The following is an 18,614-nucleotide window of genomic DNA, read 5'->3' on the forward strand; positions in this document are numbered from 1 at the left end:
AGATCACATTCTCTTAAAGGGAACTACTCCCTCTTCTAGCTACCAGTCCTTTCACAGCCTGCGTGTCCCCACCATTGTTTGCCTCAATGGACAGTCCCAAGCCTAACTTGCGATTCCAGTCCCCTCCCTGCTATGACCCTGAAGAGCTCCATCTGTCAGAGTCCCTTCTGTTTCAGATCAAATTGTAGCTCCAAGCACAGAGGGTTTTACATCTGCCTTATTCTAAATGTAGTACCTCTATGTATGTGGCCTTAAATCACATTTTTGGCTTTGGCAATGACTATCCTAGGTTCTTGTTCACCCAAACTGCCTTTTCACAAGAAATGTCGTATACATTTGCATTTGGGAGGGCCTTTGCTGATCCTGATCAATTTTATTTCTCCTCTAAATTCTCCGATTGGCCTCTGATAGAGGATACTGTACTGAGGTCCTAGGATTGCAACAATCATCTGGCTTAAAACTTGTCATCAAGTTTTAAGGAAGGAAACACCAAGACTTGTACCTTTCAAATCTGGTCTCTTGCAGGAACGTTGGTGGAATCAGGTCCCTACTGTGGTTGGTGGAGGTCTTATCTCCATCCTGAGAGATAACTAAAGGGAAAAATGCTAGATGAAATTCTACATCACTCTGGAATTGTATTGGATGGATACCAGTGGTCAAGTTTATGAAGCAGGCTGAAAAATATGTGCTTGTGCCACCCACCAGGACTTCCTGACCATCCACCCAGTGGGTCTTACAGCAGGGGTCACATGAGCAGACCCTGATGGCCATATGCTACCCAGCTGGTCCTTCTAGTACAGGCTGTGAGTTCTTCAGTGAATGAGTCCCAGGAGGGCTGATGGAATGCGGTGGAGCATTGAGTGAGGCAAGACCTCCAACCCCAGAGCAAAGGAGCCTGTCTCCTAGAAGCCAGAAATCCAGGAAGTTGGGATAGCAAGGGCAAAAATTTAACTTCACTGAGCACCTACCATCTGCAGGCCACTTGATCTCTATCCCCTCCTCCATTCTATGGGATGGGCTTCAGCATTGCCATTTCCCAGATTGGAAGACTGAGTCTCAAGGAGAGCTCACTGTCCTATCACATTGTGAGCTAAGCCAGGAATCAAACTCTAACCTCTCTGGCTCTGAATCTCATGGTCTTTGCATATCATTGTCTGTCTCCCTGTTCCCAGAACACAAGTGACCATATGTGACAGTCACAAGGTTCCTCCTGGCTTACAGCCCAGGAGTTGGACCCTGAAGCAAAGGTATATACACATTGGATTTTGAGCTGTGGCTGCAGCCTCTAGTTTGCAGCACTGGCTGTCCCCATTACTTTTCTTCCATCCATGCTGAGGCAGGGTAGCAATGGAGCAGGGCAGACTTTATGTTCCTAAAATCTGGGGTGCTGGGATATTGTGCATTTAGGTCTTGTGCTATATATAGGTGGATGACTTTAAAATGTGCATTTAGTTTTAACTGCATTCTCCTCTATCTTCCAGAGAGACCATAGGCTAAGACCAGAGAAGAAACCTTTCTATGGGCTCTCCCTTCAGAAAACAGAGCAATGATGCTCTGCTCTTGGTCTCATCATAAGTGCATCAGGATGGATCTTTAGCATCAAGAAAGACAGGATGACAAACTACTAAGTACTTTTTAGAAAAGAAAACAGGTCACAAAATTTTAGAATATTTGACTTACATATGTTTCAGGAATGTTTAATAGTGTGCTTAGCATGGCCTCTGCTCCCAGTACACTTAAGAGAAAGGCCTGTAGCCCTCCAGATGGGGATGTTGTGAGGTTTCTACCAGCCCCTCCCGGCAGGTAATAGAAAAAAACATCCAAGGGTCACTGTGACTCTGCATCTTGCACCTAACCCAACGCAGGGTAAATGGCACTGCATGCAGTGGGAGCTCCATCAGCACTGGTGCCCAATGGGCCTGGGAGGAAACGTAATCTGGCCCAGAGTTATGGGGCCTGTATGTCCTTGATTAGTGGTTTTCATGTTGTCCCCATGATGCATATTAGTTAAAATTATCCTTTGTTATGATTTGGATCTTAAAAGTCTTCCAAAGGCTCTGTATGCTAAAGGCTTGGTCACTTGGTCACCAACCATGGTGCTACTGGGAGATGGTGGGACCTTTAGAAATTGGGACCTAGTAGGAGAAAGCAGATCATTGGGGGTGTGCCCTTGAAGGAAATATTGGACCCCCAGCCCATCCTTTCTTTTGCTCCACCATGTAGCCCCGCCATGGTGTTCTGCCTCACCACAAGCCCCAAAACAACAGAGCCAGCTGATATTGGTTGCAACCTCTGAAACCATAAGCCAAAATAAACCTTTTCTACTTTTAAGTCATTTATCTCAGGCATTTTATCACAGCAATGGAAAAGTAAGTAATAGTCTTATACAATTCATGAAGCCCCGAGGCTGGTTGGGCTTGCCCAGGAAGTCTCTCCTGTCATCAGCATTCAGGGGTGCATCTGAGGTCCCTGGGGCATGTGTCTACTGGCAAGGTTGCCTCCTGCCCTTGAGCCAACCCTACGGGGAGGCTGCCTGGGAGCTGACCCAAACCCTCTCCCTTCCAGATCGTCATTCCCTTCTTCAGCCTACTCATCAAAGACATCTATTTCCTGAATGAGGGATGTGCCAACCGCCTTCCCAATGGACATGTCAACTTTGAGGTAGGACCCAGGGACCTTGGAAGGGAATGCAACCAAGTGAGATCAGCCACTAAAAGTGCCCCCCAAAAAGCCTGCTGGACCCTCAATCATCAAACTAATGGGGGACCTTGAGGCAGACAGAGTGTAGTAGTTCTCAGGATCTCCCCACCCCCACATCCACCAGAGGGGGATTCTGAAGCCCATGCACATGTGGATAATGCACTCTGTGCCGGGGCTTATGCCCAGCATGGGTGAAGCCAAATCATTTTTGCCCCTTGAGGAGCACAAGGGCAATAAGAAAAATAGCCCCATAGGCCCATGGTGACAACTGCAAAGGGCTGTGACAGGGCTACACAAACACACAGTGCTTAGGAAACAGGAAAGGACCCAAAGGAGCAGCAGGGGTGAGCTGTTAGGCAGAGGCCAGAGTGGGCAAAAGAGAAGAAAGAATTCTGCTCCCTTGGTAGACACCACGGTCAGCTCAAGTGTCCCCTCCTCCAGGAAGCCCATCACTGTGACCTCTTAAGGGCTCCTGCAGAGCAGCAGATAGCATCCCTCACTTTGTCCCAGCACCCAAGTCTCTGAGTACCTCAGAAGCAAGGCCAGGCTGATTGCTGTGTCCCAAGTAGGCCCATCTCACACACATGTGTGTCAGAGTGACTGGTGGGCTAGAGTACACTGGGCAGTAGCAGCAGGAGGTCACTGAGTCAGACTGACAGAGCATACCATGTGGTAGTGTTACCACCCACTCTGCAGGAAGGAAGGGACTCTTCTTCTCAAGAGCCAACTCTACCCTAGTGCTAGCCCCAGCAGGGACACAGATGGATGCAAAAGCCCTCAGCCTCCAACTCCCCAAGGGGAAGTAAGTCCTGGGCCAGTCACTTGCTCTTTATGAGCCTCAGTCTCTCCCTCTGTAAAATGGGGCATCAACTACAACTATGGCTACACAGAGAGGCTAGGAAGAGGAGATGTGCATCATGAGCCACCAAAGGCTCTGAGTGTCCCCTGCTGATGAGCACCAGAGCACATGCCTGGGCCCTTCGGCCTGGAGCTGCCCTCTGCACAGACACCCCTGCAGACCATCACATGCTGCCCATAGCCTGCTCACTCCTGAGAGCCAGCAGAGCTTGGGGAAAATCCAGTCCAATCTGGCAGGTGGTCCACTCCCAGCTGCTGCACCCCTGGGGATCAGCCCAGGCTGAAGGCCACATGGATGAGACTGCAGGGGCCCAGGCAGCCTAGAGTGAAATTTTACTCCGCAGGTGACCCTGACACACAAACCAGTGTAGGATACCCTGTTTTTTGCCCTTCTTGAATTGGTCCTCAAAACCAAGGCAAGGGGTTGGGGTAAAATTGCAACTCATGTGACCACCACAGATCCGGAAAGCAGGTACTAGGAACCAGACATGGCTGCCAGGGCTGATCAAGGGGTATCATAGAGCTGGGATCCCCACCCAAGAGTGTCTTTGTGCTGCTATTTATTTAACAACCTTCTTAAAGTTGGCATGGTTTTTAAAATTAAATGCACATTACAATGAGGCTTCCAGATCCACAGATTCTGCATCCACAATCTTACCACCTGTAATCCTAGGAACTTGGGAGGCTAAAGCAGCCTCCCAAGCTAAGGCAGGAGGGTTGCAAGTTAGAGGCTAGCCTCAGCCACTTAGCAGGGCCCTAAGCTCCTCCTCAAATCCCTGAAATCACTAAAGGGTGAGAAGCAAGGGTTTCTCAGGGCTGGCCACTCACACTCACAGGGAACTTTAGGCACTGTGGGTACCTCCATTTTTGTGTCTCTGTGTGACCCTGGCAGAAATTTCTGGAACTGGCCAAGCAGGTTGGAGAGTTCATCACATGGAAACAAGTGGAATGTCCTTTCGAGCAAGACCCCAGCATCACCCATTACCTGTACACTGCTCCCATCTTCAGCGAAGACGGTAAGGTGACCTTGCAGCCTTCCTAACCCCCTCAGGCCATGGGACTCTTGGATGGCCTCTTAGTCACCATGCAGGAACCTCTACTCTGAACAGGAATGCACCATCCCCACCCTTACTGGCCCTCAAATGGAGCAGAGAAGACTGCATTACCCAGGATGGCCAACTGTCCCCTCGGGAACACAGGATAGATCCCAGGAGCCATGGGCTGGGGCCTCAAGGACCCCCAGGCCCAGGCTTCTCCCTGGATACAGTTTGGACACTGTTGGGTATTATAAGTCTCAACCATCTGTCTATATTACCCCATTTTTCTCATTAGTTAAGTGGGAGTGAGGGTAAGAACTGGGGCTCACATGGGGATGGCTAAGCACTGACTCACTCTGGGTTTTTCCATGGCTGGTGCATGTGTATGTGTGTGTAAGTGTGTGCTGGTTTGGGTGTGTAATACACACTGACATGATATGAGTTGACTCTTCTGCAGAGTGCTATTAACGTCTGTCTATCCCTTCCAGTAAACACACATTCCCATCTAATCACTTGTCACAAATCAGTTTGTTTGCAAATTTGCTAAGTAGTAAACCCTGAGATCCCCCTTTCAGAAAGTGAAAGCTCTAAAGAAGGCAACTGTCAGGTTGTCATCTGATGTGGGGGCAGTGTGGCCCAATGCTTAGCAGCTCTCACCCTGGGATCTGCCCTCCACTCCAGCACACAGGAAACCTGGCTCATCTTCACCAGCAAGCAGGTTACAAAGGAACCAACAAACATCTGTGTCTGCGGAACATTTACTGCCCCACCAAAGGGAAAAAAAAAGAAAATTAGGGAGAAGTCCTTTTTTTTAATGATTTTGCCTTTGGATACTTCCAACTTTGCCATGTTACTTTTCATATTTGGGACCCAGAACTTGCTGAAGGGAGTTCTACCTATATCTGTAGCCTCCTAACACTTACTTCCATCAAGAAACAGAGCAAGCTGGGTATGGTGGTACACACCTGTAATCCTAGGAGCTTGGGAGGCTAAGGCAGGAGGGTTGCAAGTTAGAGGCTAGCTAGCCTCAGCAACTTAGCAGGGCCCTAAGCAAATTAGTGAGACCCTGTCTCAAAATTTAAATTTTTTTTAAAAGGCTGGGGATTTGACTCAGTGGTTAGGTACCAGGTGTTCAATCCCTTGTACTGCTCCCCCCACACCCCACCATGAAAAAAGGGAAGCTGAACAGTTGATGGATAAACCAGCCCAGGCTGGTTCACACAGGGGTCTGTATGAACTCAGGTATCACCTTCTCTAAGCCTCACCTATTTCCTCTATCAAGTGAGGTAATGAGAGAACCTTCTTCCTGGGGCAATGATGAGAATTACTTGAGTTGAAAGAGGTAAAACCCACAAGTCTGTACTCAATCAATGCTAGTCTACAGTACTTCCCTCTATTCACAGAGGATATGTTCTAAGATCTCCAGGGGATGCCTGAAACTGAATAAATCCAAATTCTATATGTGCTATATTTTTCCCTACATATACATACACAAATAAAATACCTTTTTCTTCACATCATGCACTGTGGCCATAATTTTTGCAGTTTAAAGTGTGATGGCAAAACTAGCACAAATTTCTTTTTCCTTGTTCACAATTTTACAGATGGAAGATTTGTTCCTACCACAGATCTTAGCAACCTCAGCATATGATTTTTTTTTCCTTTCCTTGTTTAGTGAAATCATTCCCCTTTGCATTTAAAGGAAGCATTTTACAACCTTTGGCATATTCAAATTACCAGCACCCCTACTCTTGTGATTTAGGGCCATTATTAAGTAAAATAAAGATTGCTTGAACACAAGCACTGTGATTCCATGACAGTTGATCTGATAACCAAGAGAGCTACTTGTGTTAGTCAGCTTTTTTGTTGCTGTGACCAAATTGCCTAACAAGAACAACTTAGAGGAGGAAAACTTCCTTTTGACTTACAGTTTCAGAGATTCAGTTCATAGATGCCCGACTTCATTGCTTTAAGCCCAAGGTGAAGCAGAACATCATGGTGCAAGGGCATGGCAGAGGAAAACTGCTCACCTCATAGCATTCAGGAAGCAGACAGGGAATAGTGAGGATCCAGAGACAAAATATAAACCCCAAAGACATACCCTAGTGACCCACTTCCTCTGGCCATGCCCCCACCTGCCTAAAGTTACCACCCAGTTGGTCCATTCAAATGATAATCCATCAAATGGATCAGTATACTGATTAGGCTGTGGCTCTCATAGTTGAATCATTTCACCTTCTTCATTAACACAGGAGTTTTGAGGGATACCTCATATCCAAACCATAATGTTGCTAAGTGACTAACAGGTGGGTAACACATATAATGTGGATACACTGGAAAAAGGAATGAGTCATGTACCAGGAAAAATGAAGTGGGATGGCATGAGATTTTATATTACTCAGAATGGCATGTAATTTGAAACTTATAAAATGTTTACTTCTAGAATTTTCCATTTAATGCATTCAGACCATGGTTGACCATGAGTAACTGAAACTTCAAAAAAGAAAAACAAAGATAAGGAGGGACAATTGTATTAGGTTCCTATGGACACTAAAACAAATCACCACCAAGTTGGTGGCTCAAAACAACCACAAACTTATCCTTATGCAATTCTGGATGTTGGATGTCTAAAATCAGTTTCACTGGGCTAAAAATCAAATTATCAGCAGGTCTAGTTTCTTCTGGAGGCTATGGGGCTAGGGTGGGAGGGATCCATTTCCTGGCCTTTTTCTAGTGGCTGCCTGTATTTCTTGGCTTGTGGCCCCTTCCTCTTTCTTCGGAGCACATCACTTCAATCTTTGCTTCCAACATTGTATCATCTTTTTTCACCTATAGTCAAATCTCCCTCTGTCTCCCTCTTATAGGGATTTGTGCTTGCATTTAGGGCCCAATCAGATGATCCAAGATAATCTCCCCATCCCCCAAATATTAATTTAATCACATCTACAAAGTTCCTTTTTGCCATACAACATAACATTCTGGTCCTAGGGGTTAGGACCTGGGTTTCTCTGGGAGCAATTATTCATCCTCAACCAAATATACTAGTTATTATGATGATTATTGTCATTAGCCAATCACCTCATAGTGGAACTTGGGCAATGAAATGTGTCAAAGGTACATGAGAAGGGGTTGGCATTGTGGCTCAGGGGGTAGAGCGCTCACCTAGCACATGTGAGGCACTAGGTTCAATCCTCAGCATCACATTTTTTAAAAAAAGGTACATGAGAAGAGGGGCAGAGGTAAACAGTATTTCTTGAGACCCTGCAATGTGCTTGGCAGTGAGTCAGTAGTGAATATATTAATAAAACCCCAGCACTATTAAAAAAGTACTGAAGTTCTCAAAATTAGAAAAGTTCTCAAAATTAGAAAAGACAAACCTACAGATTCAAAAGGTTGAATGAAGCACAAAAAGGATCAACCCAAAAAAACCCATACCAAAGCACATCACAGTCAAACTTCTGAAAACTGAAGAAAAAAATAAGAGAGAGAGGGGTGGGGGTGGGGGGAGGAAGGGGGAGGGAGAGAGGAAGGGAGGGAAAGCAGGAGGGAAAAACAAATTTTGAAAAAAAGACAATGGGGGGAAAACAAGCTGAATGATATCAGATCTCTCATCAGAAACTATGGAGGCCAGAAGACAGCACCCTATATTTCAAATGCTGAAAGAAAGGAACTAACAGTCAACCTAGAATCCAGTATCCAGTGAAAATATCCTTCAGGAATTTACTATAGGCAAATCAAAATGAAATTCTAAAAGTTGTTGGTGTAACAAATAGGAAGAGAAGAAAAATAAAACAGAAAAGCGAAACACGAAAAAAGCAGAAAACAAATAAATAATAAAATGGCAGACTTAAGCCCTAACATACCAATAATTACATTAAAGGCAAATGGTCTCAATACACTGAGTGAAAGACAGAAGTTGGCTTAGTGGATTTAAAAAACTTCCAAGGAAAGAACTTTTAAAATACCAAACTATATGTTGTCTTTAAGAAGCTCACTTCAAATATAATGATGTAAGTATATTGAAAAACAAAAGAATGGGAAAATACTTACCATGCAAACATTAATCAAAGGAAAAACAGAAGTGTAAATATTGATATCAGATAAATTATATAATAATGAAAAATCAATCCCTCAAGAAAACATAACAATCTTAAGTATGTATCTGACAAACAGTAGGGCTACAAAATTTGTGAAGTAAAGCTACTTGAAAGGAGAAATAAATTGAAAAGTAATTGGGACTTCAAGACCAACAAGACAGAAAATTAGCAAAGACAAAGGACTCAATAGCACCATTAAATAAGATCTAATCAACATTTTTAGAACACTCCAAGGTACTAATTTTTTTCAATTGCCTACAGAATATAAACCAATATTTACTATATCCTGAGCCATAAAACAAAGCACAACCAATTTGAAGTAATTGAAATCATGAGTAGTAGGTTCTGCAACCACATTGGAATCAAATTAGAAATCAGAAACATAAGACCACAGGAAAGTCGCCAAACATTTAGAAACTAAACAAAACACTTCTGTGTGGTGGCATTCACCACAATCCCAGTGGCTCAGGAGGCTGAGGCAGGAGGATCACAAGTTTAAAGCCAGCCTCAGAAACTTAGCAAGGCTCTAAGTGACTTAGCAAGACCCTGTTTCAAAATAGGAAAAAAAAAAAAAAAAAAGACTAGGGATCTGGCTCAGTGGTTGAGTGCCTCTGGATTCACTCCCTGGTACCAAAATAAATAAATAAATAAATGTTTAAAAATAAAATCACACTTCTAAATAATTCATGAGTCAAAAAAAGACTCAAAGGAAATAAAAAAAGTAATTGAACTGAATAAAAATACAAACAGAATTTGTGGGGTACAGCTAAAGCAGGACTGAGAGGGAATTTCATAGCACTGAATATACACAGTAGAAAAAAGGAAAAGTTTCAAATCAATAATCTAAATCCTAATCCAAAATTTTAGAAAAAGAGGAGCAAAATAAGCCCCAAGATAGCAGAAAAGAAGGAAAAAAACAACACTATCTCTGGCAAGTAGAACAGAATGGAACTCTCCAATTTATTTATTTTTATTTTTTTTAAAGGAATAAATTTAATTATAAATATGAACAAAATGTCACATTTATTTCAATCTTGTAGAAAACCTGGTTAAACCTCCCAGAGGATCCCTCTCTGTGTCACAACATCATCATCTTTGTGACAGATTTCACATTTATATCAGGGGGTAATGACTAAATTGCTGCTCAGGGAAGTGGTATTTGGCTAAGGGGAAAAATTTGGTACCGAGAGAAAGATGTGTGACAACCAGAATACCTAGGTCAGTTTCTGACCCGAGTAATAGAACACCAATTACATGATTAATCAACATATTTCCCTATACCTTGGCAGAAAAGTGGCTGTGGCTAATCCCAAATGAGACACACTGTAGAACAGAATTTCCAACTCATGGAAAATTTCTCCCATATGTGTCCCCCCAAAAAATAAAATATAATAAAGGAAATGGAAAAGTGCTTTATGCCAAACACATATCAGATAATGAGATAATGAAATGCACACATCTTCTGAGGGAAAAAAGATGCTATTATATTCCATTGAGAGACATAATGTATCAAGAACTAAAAGCCTTCTTTCCATGCCATAATTTTCTTCGAAAATATTCTGGAAGCATTATGCCACTGTAAAATATACCCATTAAGACTGATATTATCTACAATAATCTGAAAGACTACAGGTTGAACTGTCATGTAATTCTTCCCATATGTTCTCTCACATAATAAGAGAATGACAAGATTTCTCCAATTTATTTTATTTAGCCAGTTGTCTTAGTTCAGGCTGATATAACAAAATACCTTAGGCTGGGTGCTTTAAAAATAATAGAGATTTATTTCATACAGTTCTGGAGGCCAGGAAATTCAAGCTTAAGGTGCCAGCGGATTCAGAGTCTGATGAGAGTTGGCTCTCTGCTTCCAAGATGGCATCTTCTTGCTGCATCCTCATGTAGAGAAGGATGGCAGAAAGTCAGTAAGGCTGAACTCACTCCCAAGCCCTTTTATAAGGTCAGTAATCCCATTCATGAAGATGGACCCCTCATGGCCTACTCATGGGGTTCCCCATCTTCATGTTTTTACATTGGAGGATTAAATTTCAACATGAATTTTGGAGGAACACAAACAGTCAAACCATAATACTTCATATTGACCTTATATTAAAACCAAAGATAGTGTGAAAAGTAAAATGTAGACCAAAATCTCCCATGAACATAGATAGAAAAATCCTTAACAAAATATTAGCAAGTAAAATTCAGAAATATATGAAAATAATCATGTATCATGACCAAAGCTCTTCAATGTTTGAAAGTCAATTGATGTGATCTATTATATTAAATATCTAAAGAAGAAAAATTACATGATTATATCAATCAATACAGAAAAGTGTTTGACAAAGTTCTACCCCTATTCATGGTAAATAAAAAGTTATCAGGTAATAATAACAGAGCAGAATTTATCAACTTGATAAATTACTTCTACAAATAACCTTATAACATCATATTTAATAGTGAAAGACTAAATGCTTTCCTACTAACTCTCACCAAACTTTGAATCTGCTGGCAGCTAAGATGAATAACAAGGCAAGGAATGTTCTGTTCCCTAGTTAGTCAACATAGTTAGTGTAATAAGGCAAGAAAAGAAAACAACAGATCATAAAGGGAAAAAAAAATCACACTATCCATATTTGCAGATGATGATATTTTTTTAAAAAATTCAAGGAATCTACAAAAAGTCCTAGAGCTGCCAGGCATGGTGGCACACACCTGTAATCCCAGTAATTCAAAAGGCTGAGGAAAGATAATCTCAAGTTCAAAGCCAGGCCCTAAACAACTTAATGAGATCCTGTCTCAAAATGAAAAGTAAAAAGCATTTAGGCACCCCTGGTTTCAATCCCTGATACCAAAATAACAACAATAACAAGGCTGTCATTATATAGTGGCAAGTAGAACAGAATGGAACTCTCCAATTTATTTTATTGTAATCAAGACAGTGTCATACTGCGAGAGGAGACAGACATAAGGATCAATGCAGAAGAACAGAGAACCCGGAAACAGACTCACACAAATGTACCCAAGTGGTTTTTAACAGAAGTGCAGAAACAATTGAAAGGAGTCAAGATAGGCTTTCAAAAAACTGTGCTGAAGCATTTGGACATCCAAAAACCCAAAAAATGAACCTTAACTGAAGTCTAAGACCTTACACCAAAAATAAAAAATAACTCAAAATGGATCACAGACAGAAATACAAAATGTAAAACTCTAAAACTTTTGGGAGTAGGGGAAAGAGAAAATTTTCAAGATACAGACTGTCCCCAACTTAAATTGTTTGGCTTATGATTTTTCAACTTTACAGTGAGAAATCAGTGAGAACAATGACACTCTATGGAAATTACTCTTCAAATTTTGAATTTGGATCCTTTCCTGGACTAGCAATATGCAGTTCAATACTCTCTTGAAATGCTGAGCAGGGCAGTGAACCCCAGTTCCCAGTCAGCTCTGTGATCCTGAAGGAAAATATCCAAGACTCTACAGTGTGCTGTGTTGCTTAGCTATGATGACCAGTAGATTAGGAATTCAATGCACTTTTTTAAAAAAATATTTTTTTTAGTTGTCAATGGACTTTATTTTATTTGTTCATTTATATGTGGTGCTGAGAATCAAACGCAGTGCCTCACACATGCTAGGCAAGAGCTCTACCACTGGGCTACAACCCCAGCCCTCAAAGCACTTTTTACTTAAAATTATTTCACTTTACAAAGGGCTTACTGGGATGTAATCCCATCAAAAGTCGAGGAGCATCTGTATAGAGCTAGGTAGAACATTTTATAAAACTAAATATGTAAGTTATGTGACCCAGTAATTGCACTCTTGATCATTTTTTTATTCTAGACAGATGAATATTCAAGGTCAAATAAAATTATTAAAAATCTGTACACCAATGTTTATAGCAGCTTTATTTGTTATAGCCAAAAACTAGGAACAACCCAGATGTCCTTCAGTGGGTGACTGGTTAAACAAACTGTAATACATCCTTACCATTTCCTATGTAGCTACCAAAAAGAACGAACTGTCAATACATGCTATAGGATGGATAAATCTCCAGAGTTATGATAAGTGAAAAAAGACAATCCCAAAAGGTAAAATACTCTATGGCTCAACTTAATATAACATTCTTGAAATGATAAAAGATCAGTGTTTCCAGGGCTTAAGGAAAGGGTGGGGCTAAGAAGGAAATAGTTGTGGCTATAAAAAGTCAACATGAGGGATACTTTGGTGGAAATGGACATGTTCTGTATCAGTATCAATTTTCCACTTGTGATATATACTGCACAGATGCTCCCCAACTTACAAAGGAGTTACATCTCAATAAATTCCAGCATGCATTAGAAATATTCTTAAGTCAAAAATGCACTGAATACATCTAACCTACTAAACATAATAGCTCAGCCTAGCTTACCTTAGATGTGCCCAGAACACTAATATTAGCCCACATTGAGCATAATCATTTAACACAAAGCTTGTTGTATAATAAAGTTTAGAATATCTTGTATAATTCATTGAATATGATGCACTATTGAGTATTGATTGTTCCCCCTGTGATCACCCAGCTAACTGCCTGGTATCTCAAATGAAATCTTCCCACCTATCACTAGCCAGGGAAAAGATACAACTTGAAATTCAAAGTGCAGTTTCTATGAATGAGTATCACTTTCACAGCATCATCAAGGAATGGTATAAACTATACTATACTATACTATAGTTTTGTAAGTGGTTACTATTGGGGGAAAATTGGTAAAAGGTTCGCAGGATCTTGGCACATTATTTCTTACAACCACATGTGAATCTACAATTGTCTGCAAGCAAAAGTTCAATTTACAAATAAAAAGTAGACCCAGCTCTGAGTGTAGAACCAATTATCATCATCTACCGTAATTATATAATTTCACTTCCTTTTCTGCCTAGGTCTTTATTTGGCTTCTTATGAAAGTGAGAGCCCAGAGAACCAAACAGAAAAAGAAAGGTGGAAATCTCTAAGGTCAGTCTTTGTGCCAGGATGGGTATAGGGTGGGTGGAGGGAGGGGGTTGGGCTGCTTGGAAGAGGGCTAAGGGGCTTCTGAGATACCTGATCATCAGTCTCCTGGGGCCTTGGCCAGACCATAGACAGGGAGAAGAATAAGCCCAAGTTCATAGGGATTGGGACAGAACTCAAGGGCTAGGGTAAGTCCATGACCACTGGTAGCTGGTCTTTGGGCAATCAAGATATGTGTTCCAGGGCCAGAAACTCCCAGTCCATATCTGTACTCCAGAAAGCAAAACACACATACCATATCCTGTTTATTCTGCATGTTAACACAGCTGAATGGAGATCAGAAACGAGTCACAGCAATGGGCTCGTGAGGACTGAGCCAAAAAGACTTGCCAAACATTCTCTGGCCACCTCCTCTCATATGCTGTGAAGGTATCCATGCTGGGGAGAAATCAGGGCTGGGACCCTCATCACTTTCTGGCATTTTTAAATCTACAGATCTTCTATTTTGGGGAAGACATGAGAAGCCCAGAGCTGAAGGAGGAGGAAGAGATGGAGCCAGCAGAGGCCATCCACAGCCCCGCCTCAAATGGCCCAGTTGGCGGAGGCAGAAGCAGGGCCTCACTACTTTGCAAATCAAGACCTTGTGGCCTGGTACCCACCACAATAGCTGCATGGGTACAGGAAACCTACTGTGGGACTGCATCCCTGGCAGACTAGACAGGGCCCCCAGACACATGGGTGGCATACGCCTTGGTGACTACCTGCCTTAAGGACTGTGGAGGCCACATTGCCAGTCAGTCTGTCCATCCTGGACAAGGACATGGTGCTACTCCCAGAGAATTGAGTGACTGCAATCGCATTATCTTACTAAGTGACATGCACCACAGAAGTCCACACAGTTTGTCACCAGTTGGTTGAGAGTCTCTGGAACTATAGCAGGCATCATGACATGATGTGAAATAAGCCTATACCAGCTCAGAGCCGACCAGCGGCCCCTGCCATTCTGCTGACAGACTGCTACCCTGTCCCTCCCAATGGGCTTGTCTCTGCAGCCCCATGCACCCTTCCCTTTCTGGATCCTGCTGATATCAGAATAACTTTCTGGTGACGGCTGTGAAACAGTTTAGCAGGACACACGTGGATCACAAAGTTGACAATGTGAACATTACAATCCTGTTGCATAGCTCCCTTGTAAACTTTAAAGTTGGTATAAACACATGTTCATAAATCCTGGATATCCATGTCCACTCTGAGTCACTGACTTCTGGATTTTAAGTAGCATTCAACCAAGATGCAGGGTTGTTTCTTAAATCAGCCCCAGGAATGTTGCAGCTGACATTAAAGAGTAGGAAGTGGTGGCCATTTCCTATCCATAGACCCCATGTCATGCTGACAGAGGCTGGTGCATATCAAGTGCTCAGTAAATCTGTGGTGAATGGATACCAACTGCCTGCATGTGTTCAAATGCCTCTTGTACAGAGAAGGTGGCAATAAAACCAATAGGGAACACCTTGAGGCTCCCCCACAGTCTTCACCCAGCCTGTATTTCTAGTCCTTCCTATACTGGACCAGGAAGCAAATGAGCAGTGGAGCAGCTGAGGCCTCACCTGGCCTGTGATGAGTTCACCTAGTCAGGAAGTCATGGAGTGCGATATGCACCCTCTTTGCAGGTCAAGGACTGCTGGGTGTGGGCACAGGTGTGGGAAGTAGATGGAGTGTTGAGATGCACTGGCCCACCCCACCTGGTTCCTGCCCATGTTAGGCCCCGCAGTGGCTGGGACCCACTCAGAACAAGACTGGGACGGTCTTGGGGGACAGACAGGGAAAAGATAACCAGCAGCTATGAGTGCCTCACCCAACTCAGGAAACTGTACCTGGTGAACCAGGACTTCAGTAAGGCCCCAGAAAGCCCCAGGAGCCAGAACCCTGGCAGAGTTGTGAGAGTGCTACATACTAGGGTTGCACACAACCAACCATCCCCCTTTTCCCCTGAGACCCCAGAAAGGGCAAGTAGAGTAGGCAGATAGTGGCAAAGCAGGAAACTAGTCTTGAGATGATCCCAGGCTCTCTGTCCCTCCACACTCCATGTACTGCTCCCAATGGGGGCCTGAAATGGTGCTGTTGGGGCCAAACTCAAGAAGACTTGAAATTCCAGGAGCTATCTAGAGTCACCTCCTCATTTCCCTATCCCTACCCAAAACTGTCTCTCAGTTCCTGGCATCCCTAAGGCAACATTAGAAAAGATCCTCTTCAGATGGCAGCAGGAACTGTCCCTGCTTCCTGGCTGTGAAGAGTATTGCCTGTCAATATCTGGGGTAAGCAGTCTATAGTTAGGCTGGGCTTAGCAGATACAAGATCAATGCTCAGAGCCTGGCTTCAACCAGAGGAGACCGTCTCCTGCTCCAGCTATAGAAATAGGAGGTAGGGGGTTCTCCCCTCACCCCAAGAGCCAAGGCCATGCTGATCTCCTGGTTTTACCTCCTTATTCCTAAGTTAATTGGTTCAGGGGCCTATGAAGAAACTCTGAGCTTGGGAGTCCTGGGGGCAACTAGCCAAGATGCCCTCTCCCTGCCTCATGCAATTCCTCACCCAGGCCTAGCATCCTAGCTCTCTCTCCCAAGTCCAGCCTCAAAATGCCTCCCACAGCCAGGCATCTCCACTCCTTTCCTAGAGGCCAAGGCCCCAACTCAGTTCTCCCTATCATCAGCCTCGAACCTGGCTGTGGAAAACCTGAAGAAAGGAGGTTGAGAAAACAGTCCAGTCCCACTGAGATTGAAATGTCATGGGTTAGCTGGAGAGGAAGGTCAAATCCTAATAGCATTTATGAAAGATAGCTCCTGGCTTTACCAACCCCATTGCAAAAGAAACACAGAACTTTCCCCCTCCTCTGGCCTTGCACACACTGTGCTTTTTGTACTGCTGTTCCCCACTTTGTCAATCTAGTCAAAGCCACAGCCTCAGGCGCAGGACTTGTCTTCTAGAAACAATTCCTGATAGTGTTACAAAAATCATGCTCATCAAGAGACCAAGCATCACTGGGAGAGTTGGAGAAGTCAGGTTTATTTATGCTGGTGGACCCAGATGAGCCAGTGCTCTGAAGTACTGGGCCTGGAGCTGAAGTTACAACCAACAGCGCCACCTCTACAGGAGACTGCTACTAACACCTTTCTATCACCAGAGGGCATAAGTGTCCAATCAACAGCACCACCTCCATATGCTGGGAGGCTCCCAACCCCCGCAGTTGATAGTTGGGATCCTGAGACAGGATCTCAAATATTAACATGCCCTGTATTTGAGGCAGGATGGCAGCGAATTCACCATGCTTTAAATTTCAAAACAGTGGGCTGGGGATGTGGCTCAAGCGGTAGCACGCTCGCCTGGCATGCGTGCGGCCCAGGTTCGATCCTCAGCACCACATACAAAGATGTTGTGTCCGCCGATAACTAAAAAATAAAAATATTAAAAAAAAAAATAAAATAAAATAAAATAAATTTCAAAACAGTGAAGCAGCTAAAAGAGGCTGTAATAACCTATGGTCCTCAAGCACCCTTCACTGTAAGCTTGGTCGAATCCATTAACAACTTGAACATGACACCAGCAGATTGGGCTAATATGTGTAAAGCTGTGCTAAATGGAGGACGATACCTGTTATGGAAGGTTGCCAATGAGGAATTTTGCAAGGAGATGGCTAGGCGAAATGCAGCAGCTGGTTATCCTCAGAGAAATCTAGATATGTTGTTAGGAAAGGGGCCTTATGAGGATCAGCAGCAACAAATTGCATATGATCCTGGCGTATACGCACAAATTGCTGCAGAGGCGGTTAGGGCATGGAAGACTTTACAAGGACATGGAGGTTTACAAGGTCAATTATCTAAGGTAATACAAGGAGCTAATGAATCTTACTCTGAATTTGTAGATAGGCTTATTCAAACAGCTACCAGAGTTTTTGGGAATACAGAACAAGCAATGCCATTAATAAAACAACTGGCTTATGACCAAGAGAATAGTTGGTGCAGAGAAATTATTAGACCATGGAAACATGAAGATTTAAACACATATATTAAATTATGTAGAGACATTAATGAACAAGAGCAAGTAGTGGCAGCTGCAGTAAAACAGGCTTTAGATGCCAGAGACATTAATGAACAAGGGCAAATTGTGGCAGCTGCAGTAAAACAGGCTTTAGATGCCAGGCCAAGAACATGCTACAATTGTGAACAAACAGGACATTTTAAAAGGAATTGCCCCATAGGAGGAGGGTTTAACAAAACTAGGTATCAAAGGAGTAGAATACCAGGTATTTGCCCACGATGCCGTAGAGGGAGACATTGGGCTAATGAATGCCGTTCTCAAACCACCATAGAGGGTACTCCATTATCAAAAAATGATCAAGGACCAGGTGTTTATCCACGATATCGTGGAGAAAGGCATCGGGCTCCATTGCCAAAAAATGGACAGGGGGGCCCAATGCTCCAGGGCCCCAAACCACAAATATACGGAGCACTGGAGGAACCCAGCAACCCCATCAGGGTAGTGCCCAGGACACATTGTCCATCAGATCCCTCATCAGACAAACCAGAGGGAGCGCAGGGTTGGACATCTGCGCCTCCGCCAGATCAGTACTAACTCCAGAGATGGGAGTTCAAATCGTTCCCACAGGGGTAAAAGGACCTCTTCCCAAAGGAACAGTAGGCTTATTATTGGGATGCAGCTCTTCTACTCTAAAAGGACTTATGATAAGTCCTGGGGTAATTGATCCCGATTATGAAGGTGAAATAAAAATTATAGCCAGTTCTCCAAAGGGTGCTGGGAGCCATTAGCCAAGTAAGTAGGTATGACAATTTCCTTGCCAGCGTACCCCATGTTGCAGTGACATTGAATGTAGGTGACCTTGCTCAAGGACCAAGGCAGATTAGGGTGTTCCCGGTTTTAAGATAATCGTGT

At 43.3% G+C, this 18,614-nt stretch overlaps 1 protein-coding gene across 2 annotated transcripts in view; it reads left to right on the top strand.

Moving 5' to 3' along the window:
* Nucleotides 1–14,915, top strand: part of Rasgef1c (RasGEF domain family member 1C) — an 84,797-nt gene extending 69,882 nt beyond the window's left edge. The window contains exons 12-15 of one of the 2 annotated variants that reach the window (XM_046457113.2): nt 2,566–2,661; nt 4,451–4,574; nt 13,604–13,676; nt 14,166–14,915. In XM_046457113.2, the coding sequence (XP_046313069.1) occupies nt 2,566–2,661; nt 4,451–4,574; nt 13,604–13,676; nt 14,166–14,190 (318 nt within the window). In that variant the 3' untranslated portion in view covers nt 14,191–14,915. Of the gene's footprint in view, nt 1–2,565; nt 2,662–4,450; nt 4,575–4,667; nt 6,738–13,603; nt 13,677–14,165 lie in introns of those variants that run through there. The other variant, XM_046457114.2, reaches the window with a different exon arrangement.
* Nucleotides 14,916–18,614: the final 3,699 nt, after the last annotated feature.

Source organism: Marmota monax, unplaced genomic scaffold, assembly GCF_021218885.2.
Source record: "Marmota monax isolate L192 unplaced genomic scaffold, Marmota_monax_Labrador192_F-V1.1 WCK01_AAM20220418_F8-fsc00263, whole genome shotgun sequence".
In the NCBI taxonomy this organism is placed as follows: Eukaryota; Metazoa; Chordata; class Mammalia; order Rodentia; family Sciuridae; genus Marmota; species Marmota monax.